The sequence below is a fragment of the Marmota flaviventris genome, chromosome 8 (assembly GCF_047511675.1).
Source record: "Marmota flaviventris isolate mMarFla1 chromosome 8, mMarFla1.hap1, whole genome shotgun sequence".
Lineage (NCBI taxonomy): Eukaryota > Metazoa > Chordata > Mammalia > Rodentia > Sciuridae > Marmota > Marmota flaviventris.
The window spans coordinates 77,034,083-77,049,022 of NC_092505.1; the positions used below are offsets into that span (position 1 = coordinate 77,034,083).

General features: G+C 37.4%; 1 protein-coding gene across 1 annotated transcript in view; it reads left to right on the forward strand.

Annotated features, from left to right (window-relative positions):
- Window positions 1–10,091, forward strand: part of Impg2 (interphotoreceptor matrix proteoglycan 2) — an 89,243-nt gene extending 79,152 nt beyond the window's left edge. Inside the window, exons 15-19 of the mRNA XM_071615827.1 lie at window positions 4,194–4,404; window positions 5,374–5,562; window positions 6,914–7,124; window positions 7,561–7,640; window positions 9,619–10,091. Coding sequence (XP_071471928.1) covers window positions 4,194–4,404; window positions 5,374–5,562; window positions 6,914–7,124; window positions 7,561–7,640; window positions 9,619–9,649 — 722 coding nt within the window. The 3' untranslated portion in view covers window positions 9,650–10,091. The remainder of the gene's footprint in view (window positions 1–4,193; window positions 4,405–5,373; window positions 5,563–6,913; window positions 7,125–7,560; window positions 7,641–9,618) is intronic.
- Window positions 10,092–14,940: the final 4,849 nt, after the last annotated feature.

Below are 14,940 nucleotides of genomic sequence, written 5' to 3' on the forward strand. Positions count from 1 at the left end.
TCTTAATATGCTAGAAATGTTTTGTGACCTAAGCCTTTGCATATACTGTCCCCTTTGCCTGAAACTCCCTCTACTCTTGGCTGACCCCTGTGTACCCTTAATGCTTCAGTTCAAATATTGCTTCCTCAAGACTTTAGATAATCTACCCATAGTAATCTAGATTAGTTCTTTCCTTTTAGTCTGTTCTTTTCTCCTATGGAGTTTAGCACTGTTTGCAATGTTAATTTATGTGCATAGTTGCTTAATGGCTATTTTTCCCAATAGAGCTTTTCACAAGGACCAAATATTAACCACTTTCTATCCAGACTTTAGCACCGAGCTTTGAACACAGGAGGTACTCAGAAATACTGTGAATGAATGAAATGAAACATTATTTTGATTTGGAAGCCTTGGATGCAGAGCGTATTGTTGGAGCCTGAAATTTTATTCTTTTTTCCCTTCTACATACCAATGGACAGTGGTTTTGAGTAGGAGTGAGATGGAATGTCTAGGTTCATATTTCTCCAGTGGTTTTTATTCTCAAACTGGTTTGAAAGTCAGCCCTATTTTTCAACTGAGAAAGAAGCAAACATTCTTTCCTTTGAAATCCTTGAAGGACCATTATTCACTGAAAGTGAAGAAAATGATTTGGCTAATTCCCCAATATCCAAATCTTTTGCCACTTGAGTTCTCTAGGATTGAATGCAAATTCTTTGCCAAGTGGTGTAGTGGAAGAAGCAATTAATTATAATTTGGAAAGCTAGGTTTCTCTGCTCGGCCCTTAATCATTTGTGTGACTTTAGAGGAGCTATTTTATCTTTGAGATTTAGTCCCTCATATATTGTATGGGGATAATATTACCCGACCTGTGCATTTCACAAGGCTAGTCTAAGGATTAAACAAAATATCTAAAAGCTATTGACTAGGTTTACAAATGCAAGTAGTTTTACTTATAAAATTTTTGCAAAAGTCCACCTCCCACCCCTTTTTTGGTGGCTCTGGGGATCAAAGTCAAGGCCTTACACATGCTAGACAAACACTGTACCACTGAACTACATTCCAGCCCCTAGTCCACTTCTTTTAAAAGAGAATTACAATAAATAAGCTCATTTGCTTCAATTTATTATGTAACTCACACGTAGCTGCACGCCAAGTCATCCAGTTTTATAGTATCACCATTTAAAATTTTTTTTTTAGTTGTAGATGGACACAATACCTTTATTTTGTTTATTTATTTATTTTTATGTGGTGCTGAGGATCCAGAACCCAGTGCCTCATACTGGGAAGCAAGCGCTCTGCTGCTGAGCCACAACCCCAGCCCCTATAGGGTCACCTTTTCCTTTAATAGTCAAATGAACGGGCAGTAATCTCTCCCACATACAGAAGAAAACATTCAATGTTTCTCCACCCCTCAATACCCATAAGCATTGTTAGGGAACTTAACTATCTCTTAATTACTTAATTACTACATCTCTGAGTTTCTTTGTTTCTTTCTTTTTGGTACTGGGGATTGAACTCAGGGGTGCTTAATCACTGAGCGACATCACCAACCCTTTTTTAAAAATTTCATATTTTATTAGAGATAGAGTCTAATTGCTTCTCTAAGTTGCTGACTCTGACTTTGAACTCTTGATCCTCCTTCCTCAGTCTTGGGAGCTGGGAGCCAGAGCCCCTGGGATTACAGGTGCGCACCACTGCAGCTGGCTTCCATCTCTGAGTTTCTTAAACTATGCTGAATTTTTGATCTCACGTGTGTCTTAACTCTGTGTCTGTTATTCCTGTTAATCTAACACAGTTCTTAGTCCATTTTAAAGTTTTTCCAAAGCATCTCAAATGTAAGACATTGATTCTATTAGATATTTGCTGATGATGTGAAGGTCATTAAGAAGGATTTTTTGAAGCACAGAAAATGGTTAAAAATACTACCATTAGCATTCCTCAGCCACCCTCTCATGGGCACCTCCTACTGACCCATTTCCCCCAGGACCAGCCAGCTCCCATGTTGCTCTGGCCAGGAAGCTTTTTTCCAGACCATCTTCACGTTCTCTCCACTCTCATTTTCCTTGGCCCATCAATCCTTTTTGTAGGCTGCTCCTGGAAAGCCAGAGTTGTGTAATTCATTGACAATTTAGATCCCTGTCTCCCATTCCAAATTTAGCTCCAAATCTGCCTTTGTTTCTCCATATATCAAGGTACTTTCCCACAGGGGCAAGCTATTCTCCACATCCAGCTTTAGCCTTCTGGGTCAGGAAATAGACTCTATTTAGTCTCTTTTATTTGTATGATTAAAATATTAGGCTTGACCTCTGGGAGCAAAAGGGGATAGCATTTATCCTTTCCCTCTATCTACACCTTTCTCCTAATATATAGAAAATGTAAATTGTTTTCTTTGAGGCCAGCCTGAGCAACTTAAGGAGACCTTATCTCAAAATTTAAAAATTTAAAGAGCTAGGGATGTAGGTCAGTGGTAAGTTCTCCTCAATTCAATCGCACTGTGCAAAAACAAAACAACTGATTTGTCTCTTGTGTGACTCTCCCTCACCACATATAGTGTCTCAGAAAATTCTGCTTTCATCAACAAAAGAGATCTATAAAATACCACCCCCCCACCCACTATATACACCTCTATCCCTCACTGGCTAGCTCAAGATTAGATTATTGTAGTAACAAAATGATTAGTAGGACAAGGATGTAAAGACTGAGGAAATACACAGTGGAATCCTGCTGTGCGATCTGCTTGTCAGTGGAGGTCAGCACATCTGTATGCTCGCCTTGTTACATGAGCTGCTTGGCAGTGTCTGCTCTATTGTTCTTCTAAGGTACCACAAACTGGGTGGCTTATCACAACAGAGTGTATCCTTTCATAGTTTTTCAGTCTAGAAGTTCAAAATGAAAGATTGACAAAGCCATGCTTCCCCCAGCAGTGTAGAGAAAAATCCTTCCTTGCTTTTTCCTAAATTCTGGTATTTTCTGGCAATCTTTGACATTTTTTTTTCACTCAAATCTCTGTTTATATAATGGGTTCTTCTGCATTTGTCTGTGTCCAGATTTCCCTTTTCTTATAAGGATATCTCAGTCATTAGATCAGGGACCCTCCCAATCCACTGTGACCTCTTCTTAACTTAATTATATCTGCAAAGACTCTATTTATACATAAAGTCCCATTTTGAAGTTCTAGATGGCCATAGACTTTTAATTTAATATATCCCCTCTCTTCCCACCTGGGAACTTTGGAGACTGGTTTCAGAGATCCTCCTCTAAACTTCAAGGGCATAAACTTATACAAAATTTAATTTCCAGAGCAGCAAGAAACTCATGGCTTTTCAAAACAATATTAATATCTCTGAAAACGAAGAGAGTATGCTCTTTTTCTTTTTTATTCTCCTTTTCTTTTAGGTTAACTTCATACTTTTTCATACAGATGAGTCTATGGATCATTTCTACCTGTTTCCTTCTTTTCCAGTATCTCTGTCACCATTTGCCTATCTGTCATTCACAGATTGAAGAGCCTATGATGAGACCATGATAGGTGGAAGGCCCATTATAGTTAGTGTCTTATATCAGTTTTGATGGCTTATTGTCCTAATTAATTTTTTGGCATTTTTCCTTACCCTATCAATGAAAAATGAAGTTACTAGTTACTGAAGCCAAGATATTGTTGCGAATGGCCTGAGGAGGATGTAGGGATAGTTTATTTTTCTAATATTGGCTTCCACAAATCTAGACTGTCCTTAAGACTCCTCTTATGGGGCTATATCCATCCCTGAGGCTCCTCCCAGTTCTCCCCTGGGCTCTCACTTCTCACCCTGTGGTCTCAGTGTTGGGTAGGCACATAGCTGTGTGTGCACGTGAACTATAACAGGGTAGATTTGGTGAGAATGAATGGTCTCTGAAAACTGTACAATTCAGATCTATAGTTACACGACATTGATTTTAAAGCTTCTATATACTCCCTCGATAAAACATGTAGGGGATTGCCCAGATCATGGAGTTTTATGATTTGGCTCTGAGTTTCAGAGGAACTGAAAAACTCTCAGTCCAGGATGTATCAGAACTTTTTGTGTTATAGGTCGGGTGATGGTGTACTTTGATGGTACAGAATGAGTGTTGTCCTGTGTTATTTGAGGGAGGAGCTTTAATGAGGGGCTTCCTATACCCCAGTTCCTGTGCTTTGTCTTTCCTTGTATCATTTTCTGGTTCATTTGATGTTTTAGGTGATGAAGCCAATCCTTGCAAGTTTCAGGCCTGCAATGAATTTTCTGAGTGTCTGGTTGACCCCTGGAGTGGAGAAGCCAAGTGCAGATGCTACCCTGGATACATGAGTGTGGATGAACTGCCTTGTCAGAGTCTCTGTGACCTACAGCCTGACTTCTGCTTGAACGACGGAAAGTGTGACATTATGCCCGGGCATGGGGCCATTTGTAGGTATGCTGTAATTAGAGATTTGAGCTTCAAAGGTTATAGATACTTTTGAAGAAAATGGGGGGTTAACACCTATGATTTTTAGGTAATCCTTATGATATTTATCATAGAAATTATTTCCAGAAAGTAGATGGTTGCTGCCTAATTCTCTTGTAAAGACTGGGTCATTTAATAGTCCTGAATTATATACCCAGTTTAGTTTATTATTTAAGTTTGGAACTTTAAAAATTTTGTCTAAATATGTGCTATTGAGGTACTTAGAGTAACTGTGTTAGGGGTTTCAGTGATGATTATAAGGCCATCAGTATTAAAATGAGGTTTATTTATTTATTTATTTTTTAAGTTTTTAATTTGTTCTAATTAGTTATACATGACAGTAGAATACATTTTGACACATTGTACATAAATGGAGTGTAACTTCTCATTCTTCTGGTTGTTCATGATGTAGAATCACACCTTTTATGTAGTCATATATGTACATAGGGTAATAATATCAGATTAATTCTACTATCCTTCCTGCCCCCATACCCCTTCCCCTCCCTTCACTCTCCTCTGTCTAATCCAAAGTAATGCTAATCTTCCTTAGCTACCCTCATTGTGAATTAGCACCTGCATATCAGAGAAAACGTTCAGCCTTTGGTGTTTGGGGGATTGGCTTATTTCACTTAGCATGATATTCTCCAACTCCATCCATTTACCAGCAAATGTCATAATTTCATTCTTCTTTAAGGCTGAATAATATTTCATTCTGTATTTTACATTTTATTTTTTTATAGTGCTGGGGATCAAATCCAGGTCCTCACACATGTTAGGCTCTGAACCACTGATTTACATTCTTGGCCATATATTTGATTCTTCAGTGAAGCTTCACATGATTGGCATTTATATGTGTACCTTTCCCCAGTCCTACCAAAGGTTCTGCTGTTCGTTGCCACTTTGAACAGAGTGATTCAGAGTTTGCATTTGTTACAGATGCCGGGTGGGTGAGAACTGGTGGTACCGAGGTGAGCACTGTGAGGAGTTTGTGTCTGAGCCCTTGGTCATAGGCATCGCTATAGCCTCTGTAGTTGGACTTCTCCTCGTCTCTTCGATTATCATCTTCTTCCTTGTCAAGACTCTTCAGGCTCAGCATGTCCCAAGAGAAGGAGAGCGGCCCTTCCGGTAAATAAGGAAGAGAACTCCCTGATGGAAGAAAATGTTCTGTTTACTCATTTACTTGGCATTTACTATGTGTCAAATATTGGACAGAGAGCTGTAAAGTTGAATAAAACTTGGTCCCTGTCCTCAAAGGAGTGTCACATTGAAAAGAAACATAAGTAACACCATCAGTGAGATGCTAAGAGGCCTAGGTGAGGAATGAACTAATTTTTGCCCTGGGGAGAGCCTTTTAAAGTTATTTAAATATTGTGGTATTTATCAGACAGAAGGGAGTAGATGAGACTTCTCAACTAATTGAATGAGCATGATTCAAGTCAGGGAGGCATGCCTGAGCCTTCTGGAGGAAGGGCACCTTGAGTGTGGCTGGAATGCCTGTTTTGTAGTGGGGGAGATGTGGAGTGGGATCGATGGAGATGAGATGGGAAAAGTGAGTTTCCCTTGTCGAAGGTCAGCTCTGTTACATTTTGTTCTCCTTTAGCTCATACCCAGGGGTAATTAACCATATTATAAATCTGGGTAAGGATCTGACAAGAAATGAAATCTGGTTCTCTGTTTAATTAAACATGGCTTCATTAATGGGGGAAATAAAGCCTGACCCGTGTGTTAGACAAGGGATCCAAAGACACTTGGGTTGTTTTGTGGTCATAGTCCCTGGTTGTAATTGATACAGTGCCAGCGCTGGAGTCTACCAGCGCTACCCAAGGGCATCCTTCCTTCCCTCTCCCTCTGCCTTGGCTAAGGAGGTACCCTTCCTGGGTCCCTAGAGCACCCAGGACATACCTCCATCATTGTTCTTATGCTTCCTGTTGACTCTGATTTTTCACCAGACTATCATCTCATTCAGGGCAAAGATTTCAGGGTTTTTTTGTTTGTTTGTTTCATTAGCATCTAGAACAGTCCTAGGTGTACAATCAATGCCCATTAAATATTTTTAGACCTGAATTGAATTTGAAGCCCAGATGCTCCCATCTCCCTATAGTTGTATTTGTGTCAGAGTCTCAGTGTGGTTATACACTAATTTTTGATATGTTTAACTCTTAGAATGATGCAGTTGTATTTGTTTAATGAAATAGTATCCACTGACAGACAGTTCCCATCAACATGCATTGAATCTCAGGCACTGTGAGAAAATAAGATGAATGAAATAGTGCCACAGGACGTTTGCCATTTAGCTGAGGAGATAATAATGATGAAACTTTACAAATAATTTTTGAGATCTGGATACTTCACAGTTACCCCACCCCATTTGTGTCTATTACCTTTCTTTTTCTACCCCATCAGAAATCTTATCCCAAATAGTCTTCCAAGTAATAAAGTATCCAAAGAACTTGAATCAGTCATATCTTTTTTCTTTTGGCTCCAGCAGGCAGCCAGACAGCCTCTCATCCATTGAGAACGCTGTGAAGTACAACCCTGCGTATGAAAGCCGCAAGGCCAGGCGTGATCAATATGAGGAACCCTATGCTCAGCATGCCTTCTGCAGCTCTGCTAAGGAAGCAGTGATTGGTGGTTTGAGCAGAGAAGAAATCAGACAGATGTATGAGAGCACTAATCTTTCCAAAGAGGTAGGAAACTTTTGCATTTCTGTTGTGGAGCAGCTGCTGCTGCTGCTACTACTGATGTATGTGTGTGTATGTGCACAGGCTTTGAGAGAGAATGAAAAATATTTCACAATTCATTCTCACCTTATGATATCTCCCAGCCAATGTGGTATGCAAAAATATTCAACTTTGAGCTGTACCTTATTTCCCACCAAGTGACTCGTTTCCATTATTAGTAAATACTCTTTCCTGCCCCACTTACTTTCTCGGGAATGTATGCTGGGGTTAGAGCAGTCCATGCAATATTTAATAGTACATATAGAACCTTCCATTTTGAGAATGCTTCCTTATAGCTCTTCCCTGGATATCCCAGAATCTCACAATTCCTTATAATAATTAAATCTTCCAAAAGACTGATGAAGTTTTTCTAATGCAGTATGTGACTTTTTTGTTGTTTAAGGAAATTCAAGAGAGAATGAGAATTTTGGAACTGTATGCCAATGATCCTGAGTTTGCAGCTTTTGTGAGAGAGCATCAAATGTAAGCATTTACCACAGCCCCCGACCCCTGATCTTAATAGCTGATCTTAGAGTAGTACAGCCAGCATGTGCATGTAATTCCTGTTCATGTGACAGAGGTCTTGGTAATAATCAACGTTTATTGAGCTCTTTATGTATATAAATATGGATTATCTCATTACTTCTTATGATTACTGTATAAGTTGGATGTTCCTTAATTGAGGAAAGGAAGTCTTGGGCAGATGAAGACATTTACTAAAGATGATAATGATAGCCAGTGACAGAGAAGATTTCAGACTAAGACCCTACCTATTTTGGCCTAGAGATTCCTGAGCTATGTCATAGTTTCTCTCTTATCTGCATAGATCTTGCCAGTAATCCATTTCCATAAAGTAGTTTTCATAGATGGTTTCTATGAAAGGCATTTGAGGAGACATAAATCCTCACATATTTCAGCACATCCTTCCATTTCCATCTCTATATACATTTCAGTATGCTTTGAATAACAATCTCATTAAAGTGTACCTCCTCCCTCTGTCAAGATTATTGCAGTTTCATTCTGTCTCTTTCCATTTGCTCTACTCAGTATGAATTTTGAGCAAGTTCCTTCAAGTTTTTCTTTGTTCTCCAGAATCCACAATAAGACTTAGGTTACAGAAATAAACTATCTTGAAAAGAGACCACTGTGGGCATTAGTTGACTGTAGTGGTGAGATTTTTAATTTGGTATTGATGTTTGGTCCTACTGCTGCCCTCACAGAAGTGCTAGCTCATGGATGGGTCCTAGTCAGTTACCTTGACCAGAATGATTTGTGTGTAAAAGAAGTTGTCCAATGGTTAGATAATAGTCATGGCCCCGAACTGATCCTCTGCTCTTTTGCTCCAAATACTTTTTCTCCAATGGGTAGCCCCTTGACTCATGATCCCTCTCTTCTAGAAAGAACAAATGGCCATCAAAATAAACCAAGTAAGTTGCTTTTTAAATTCCATATGCATGGTGGAAACACCTCTAATAATCTCTAGGCATCTGGTTTGGCTCCCAGGAAGTGCTTCCAATCCTTGCTGAAAGCTGTCAGTGCAATAATACTGGTGTTTACCTTTTAAAACTGCGATGTTCATTCATCTCTGCATCTCTAGCCAGAAAATGTCCCATGGATCTATTTCAGTAGTATGCAACAGAAAGAACATCAATGATGTTTTTGTCTTTTCTAAAACCCATTGTAAGTCCTTCAGAACCACCTGCCCAAATGTGCTACCTGAATTAAAAATACATCAGCTCTTGGCCAAGACATTCCAAGAAAGGATTCATCCTAATTAGGGATAAGTAGATGATGACCTCCTTGTTTCTATGATATACTGCCTCACATTAAAATACACAAAAAACATCCATGAAACAGAGATTTAAACAAGAAGATCTTGTGAAACAAAAGAATTTCCACACAGATTCTACAGCCTTTGTGAGGATGTTCACAGGTGGAAGATGGCTTTGAAAAAATGGAGGCACATAGTCCATACAGCATTTTCAGTTTTTACTTAGTCTCACCATTCTTGTACACCAAGCAGCCCAAGAAAATGTTAATGGACTTAATTTAGGAGTCTGTGAAATCATTGCATGGTCTTGTAGTGTTTTTTTTTTTTTTTTAGCAGAGTACAAAAAGAGGTACTCCAAAGAAGGAAAATAGAAAGCATTGGTGATTTTAGGAATGTAGATCAATGTATTACAACAAAAACACATTTTCAGTACATTCTTGGTTTTCCAACGAATTTCTCTCTCTCTCTCTCTCTCTCTCTCTCTCTCTCTCTCTCTCTCTCTCTCTCTCTCTTTTAATGACAGGGAAGAACTCTGACCCAAATATCTGTTTTGACACTAATTGGAGCCTACAGAAGAAGGAGACCACTTGTTATCGATGTCATATCATTAACCTGGATTTTGAACACTGTTGAGAGAAGAATTTTCTATTAAAAAATTTAGTAAATGTGGGGCATACTTTTTTTTCCCAGCTTAAATTTTCAGAATGTATTTGAGATGTGATGATTTTTATTTCTACAAAGACCAAGAACTGTGTTTCCAGAACTTCAGAGCTGCACTCATTCTGAAAAGTATTATGGAAAAAAAAAAAAAGTCAGACCTGAGACGTAAGGCTGCAATTTCTGTCTGCTTCTGTATCTTTGAGGGTGTCTCCTAAGAACTGTGCCTCAGGTTTCCCAGTAGGAAAATAAGGTGAGCCTATTACAAGGAGTCAAGCTTAGTAAGTCAATATTTTGTATCATGTTTGTTATTTTCAAGTTGAAGGGGAAAGACATTTATTTAAATAGAATGGTTCTTTTTGTTTTTGTACAAACTGCCGAAGAAAAGAACAATCTTTTGCTGCAAAATAGAATTAGGCGTATATTTGATGCTTCTATCAGGATTTTGAATTTCCTGGGCATATTTAACAGTATTATTTAATTTCATCAATATCCTATTTTTAAAGCTTTCCAGAATAGTACTTATGTGTAACGTTTAGACAGTTGCTATTAGTAGAAAGAAGAATTTAATCACGTGGGCAGGGAGGGAGTGGGTTTGGGATCAAGGCCACAGCATAGGTAGCAAGTTTTGCTGATGGATTGATGGACTCAGTTAGTACCAATAGGTTCCCTGACTGCTTCTGAAATCAAAAAATGTCTCGGGCAAATCCTGGTTCTTCTGTAGTTGCTGGCATATTAATTTGGAAAATAGCACTTCACTACCTCATGTTAGATTAGCTCATTGGTGATGCTTCTCTTTTGTATAATATCTCCTGTATATATCCCTATTTACACAAAACAGGATGAGACTTTCATTGCAATTAAAACATTCTTAAAATTGTATAAGTTGGAAAAGTCCACACTGTACATAAATTTTGACTGAAAATAGAAGTTTTCCTCTTCTTTGCTAGTTTTTTTTCCTGAATGGGTAGCTTTGGGAAGGGGCAAGAAGAAGGCTAAATAATTAATACAAAATTGCATAGGCAGTAGGTTATTATTAATGCATATATATTATGTTGGACACCTTTATGTTTGCCAAAAATAATCTTGAACCTTTTGATTAATTTCCTGACTGGATATAATTAACCAGAAGTAGAATAACTATAAGATAAAATACTTGGTTCACTTATTTTTCTCAATTTGATTACTGCCAATTTTACTTGTTATGAGGTCAGCATAAACTAAATATTAGGGCCAGCTACATGCATTGTTAACCTAGGGAAAACCATTAAGATATCCAGGTATTTTGCAAAGTACATATGGGTAACATTGCCCTCCCCTCTCCTCCCTGTGTGTATGTGTGTGTGTGTGTGTAGCTCCCTAATCTCCATTTAATATTTCTTTTTGTTCCCTAATCACAAAATGGATCCTCAAGTAGTTTAACATAGATACAAGCCATTGATGGGACATTTTCTTCTAGATGAATTTGAAAAATAATTGATAATGATTTTAAAAATATTATAAGTATTATAAAGATAGTTGTCACTACTAAATGCTTGATTTTATTTGTGAAACTTCCAAAATTTTCTGCTTAAGATTTTAAAGTTTTTTCCTCAAAACTTATTTGTGTTGGATGAAATTAGATGAAATTTTTTTTTTTTTAGTCACAAATTAACCCTAGAAGGCAACTCTTTGAATGAATGCTTGCCACCCATTTGAATTCTAGGTGGACATAAAGGTTGTCCAGACTAGGTCACCATGTGAAGCACTTAGGAGAAGTACAGACTGAGCCAAAGTAGGATTATTGTTTTCCACAAGCCAAGCAGTGAAGAGGGGATTTGGGAATTCTGACACACATCACTATCTCTGATTTCCTTTTACATGACTTTGTCATGAAGAAGCAAATTACTTAGCCCTACATTAATATCTGTTCCATACCAGTGAAATGGAAGAGTGAAGGAATTAGGAAAAAAAATACAGAAGGCCTTAGTTTAGGAATAAAGAGTTTCATCTTACCTTTTCTGTAGCTGAACTTCATTGAAAAAGACTGCAGAATGCAGTTTCCCCAGCAATAATCCTCTGCTCTGTGAGTACAAGAGCTTTCCCCAAGGCAATTTAAGTAGTTATTTAAAAATCTTAGGCCAAACTCTCATTTAGGCTGTATGAATGAGGTTTGAAATATTTTGATGATTGTCATTAACCTACCAATATAATATTTAGAAAGACTGTCACCTTATTTGAAGACAATAAAATGCAGTAAAGTACTAAAAATGTACGGTAAATAACTCAAACTTAATTTTTTCCAGATTTATAAGGTATTTAGTTTTATAGATGCAGCCTTTATCATTGAGTTACATGATGCTTTTTTCATGGGTTCTGGGTAAATGGAGATTTATTTGGTAAACAGGGCTCCGTTTTCACCATTGCAATGACTGAAGGGTATTTGTTCACATTCATGTGGCCTAACATCATATTTACTTCACATAATAAGACAAGTGTGGGTTTTACCTGATTTTATTTCCACCTCTGTTTTTAATTCTTCAGTATTTAGTCACTCTGGATTGGCTTCCGACGTCCTGTTTTTTGTTTTGTTTTGTGGCTGCGTAGTGAATCGTAATGTAGGTGAACAGCGCTGACTTAATATTACCTCTGACAAAACCATGGAAACTACACAAGTATTTTTTGTAGACTCTAAAACATAAAAATATGTTCACTTATATGATACCTGAGCTAGTTATTCATTTGTGCGCTCATTTTCTAAGTTTGCCTTCCATTTCATCCAACACAAATAAGTTGGCAGCTGTACTTTTGTGTCATTTCCATGTTTTCAACCATGGGCACGTTGACGTCTCTCAGTCCTAGAGTGGATTTCCATTTTGCAATGGGAAGGGAAGACAACATATTTATTTCATAAGGAAACAGCTGATTTAGGAGAATAACTTATCTTTATTAAATTGAGATGTTTTAGCCAAGAATAATATGGGTCAGGTTTTTTTCCCCCTCTAATATGTTTCTAACAATTCCCAGTAGAAACGGGTGGGGCCAATCTTCTTCATTTATAATCCAGCTGCAGTGAGTCAGGATCCTTGCTCATTCTGTTCCCAAATGTGTGATAAACGCAGAAAATCGATGTGAAGGTCACAGTCTTCAAGTCTGTTGCATTGTGTTCCATAAAGCATCCTGGCTGGAGGTGGGAAGGTGGGAGAGTACCATAATGTAATTGATGATTTAAAGAATTTGCCTGGAAATTTTTTTTGACCCATGAGTTTTAAAACCTTATACTACTGCTCTTATGAGTTTAATAAGACAAAGTTAAACCACTCACTCAGAATAGATTAAACCTTTTCCCTCAACTACACAGCTTTTACTACAGCTGAGATTAAATGATTCCTCATCCTATTTTTTCCCCTTTCTTATAATTCTTCTTTAGTGATTAAGGGCATATATAGGAAAAAATAATAATGGTATCAGAGGATATAGGTATACTTATCTATAAAGACTGTGATTCTTGTGCAATAGTGTACAACCCTAGTTTATGTTCAATGTGGAGTATGGGTAATGAAGGATTTTTCTTTTTCATCTTACTTATAATGATATTTTATCCTAAATGGGATCAAATAAATTCATGTAACTGTATAATTTTCTTAAAAATGTCTAGTCTTAATATTAGCTAATTAGAAACAAACATTTTCTTTACATTTATAAAAGTGTCTTTTCTTGTGTATATCAGTGTGCTATTTTCATTAGTAATAAACATGCCTTTCAAGAACTCGTGTATATCTTTTCTTGTCAATTAGAAGAAAAATGGTAGACTTAGCAACAATGGAATTGCAACGTTCAAAGGTACTATGCAGACATGGTGTGAAAATAAGAAGTGTTCTTTCCTTGATCTTGGTGGAATAAGGGTTAGGAGAATTGGAGACAAATCTGAAACCCAATTGTGGCCTCAAATTTTGTTGATAGTTAGTGATACTGAGTCATTATTTGGCCTCTCTTGAACTTTACTCTTTTAAACACTTAGAAATTTTAATTTTTTCCTCATCTGCTTAGGGAAGGGGTGGAAAGAAAACTGATGAAGATGATTAAAGAAAGTTTAGGTGGAGTGTACCAGCTGTCTTGTAAGGAGAAGAGAAATTGGTGACTGTCTAAAGAGAACAGAGAGGATATAAAGATGGCAACGTCAATCTAAAGCAATCCTGTCTGGGAGAGGCAGGAGGAAAATCAGCCAGCAACTATCTGAGCCAGCAACTTCTAATGCATTGGCATCAGAAATCTTAGTTTTTGATTTTTAAAATTATATTTGCTTGATATCTTTCTGGCATTGGGATATGAGAAAATCCTTAATCAGTCATAGGAAAGAGGAGGGAGGGTGGTCTTGATTTGACTCCCAAGACTATATTATAAAAACATATTATGAGAGAAATGTGTCTAATAAATATCTGTTGATTGATTAATTAGTGATCTAATTTTAGGAGAACAGTGAGTAATAGCCTTGTTTTTAAGAAGTCTGGTCTGGACAAGCCCTCGTCACTCTCAAGTTCATGTCTTCACAATGCTGGTCCATTTTCTAGTCCTGAATTTATGTCCCATTTGAGCTAGTCCCTAATGGGCTGTATCATGAATTAGCCTTTAAATTGTCTTCTCACCCAAGCACCCATATCTTGTGTCCTCCCCCTTTCAGAATGAGTGAATCCTTTTTAATATGATAACAGGTATTAAGGCATCAGTGTTTTCCAAGTAACATCAAATTGTATGCAAGCTTTGGGGAAGCAGCTCGTTATCCTTAATGATTAATTCCTTGTCAATTCATGCACAACAGCATGGCAGGTTTGGGGAAGAATACGCTTATTTTTAGCAGAAGGACTTTCAGTGAACCTCCAATAAGTAAACAAATGAACAAAACTATGTTTATGCCTTTCTGTACCATGCACAGGCTTCTATTCTGTTATTCACCAAGACTGTACAGTAACTTTGTCTACTTCACTAACTTTCCCCAAAACTGAGTTCTTTGACATTAGGACCATATCTTGTTCCTTTATGATTTGGTCTACAATAATTATTAATTCAATTGTCTTGAGATAATGGGTCATATGTAGATATCTGTATTATGACTAACAAACAAATGACTATTTTGCATTCCAGGAACAAATTAGGTGGCCCTATGAGTAGTTTAGGAACCACTTTTAAGGAAAAATAACTGTTTCTAAAGATCATATTCATACATTTATTATATCTATTTTATTTCATTAAGTAATTCATGGGTCAAAAACCTAACAGTATACGGAACACTACATCCAGATATAGTACCTGTGTGAGTTTCTTAACCGTGGACTCAAGGAAGGAGAAGAAAGGGTAGAGAAGTGAATGGTGTGGGCA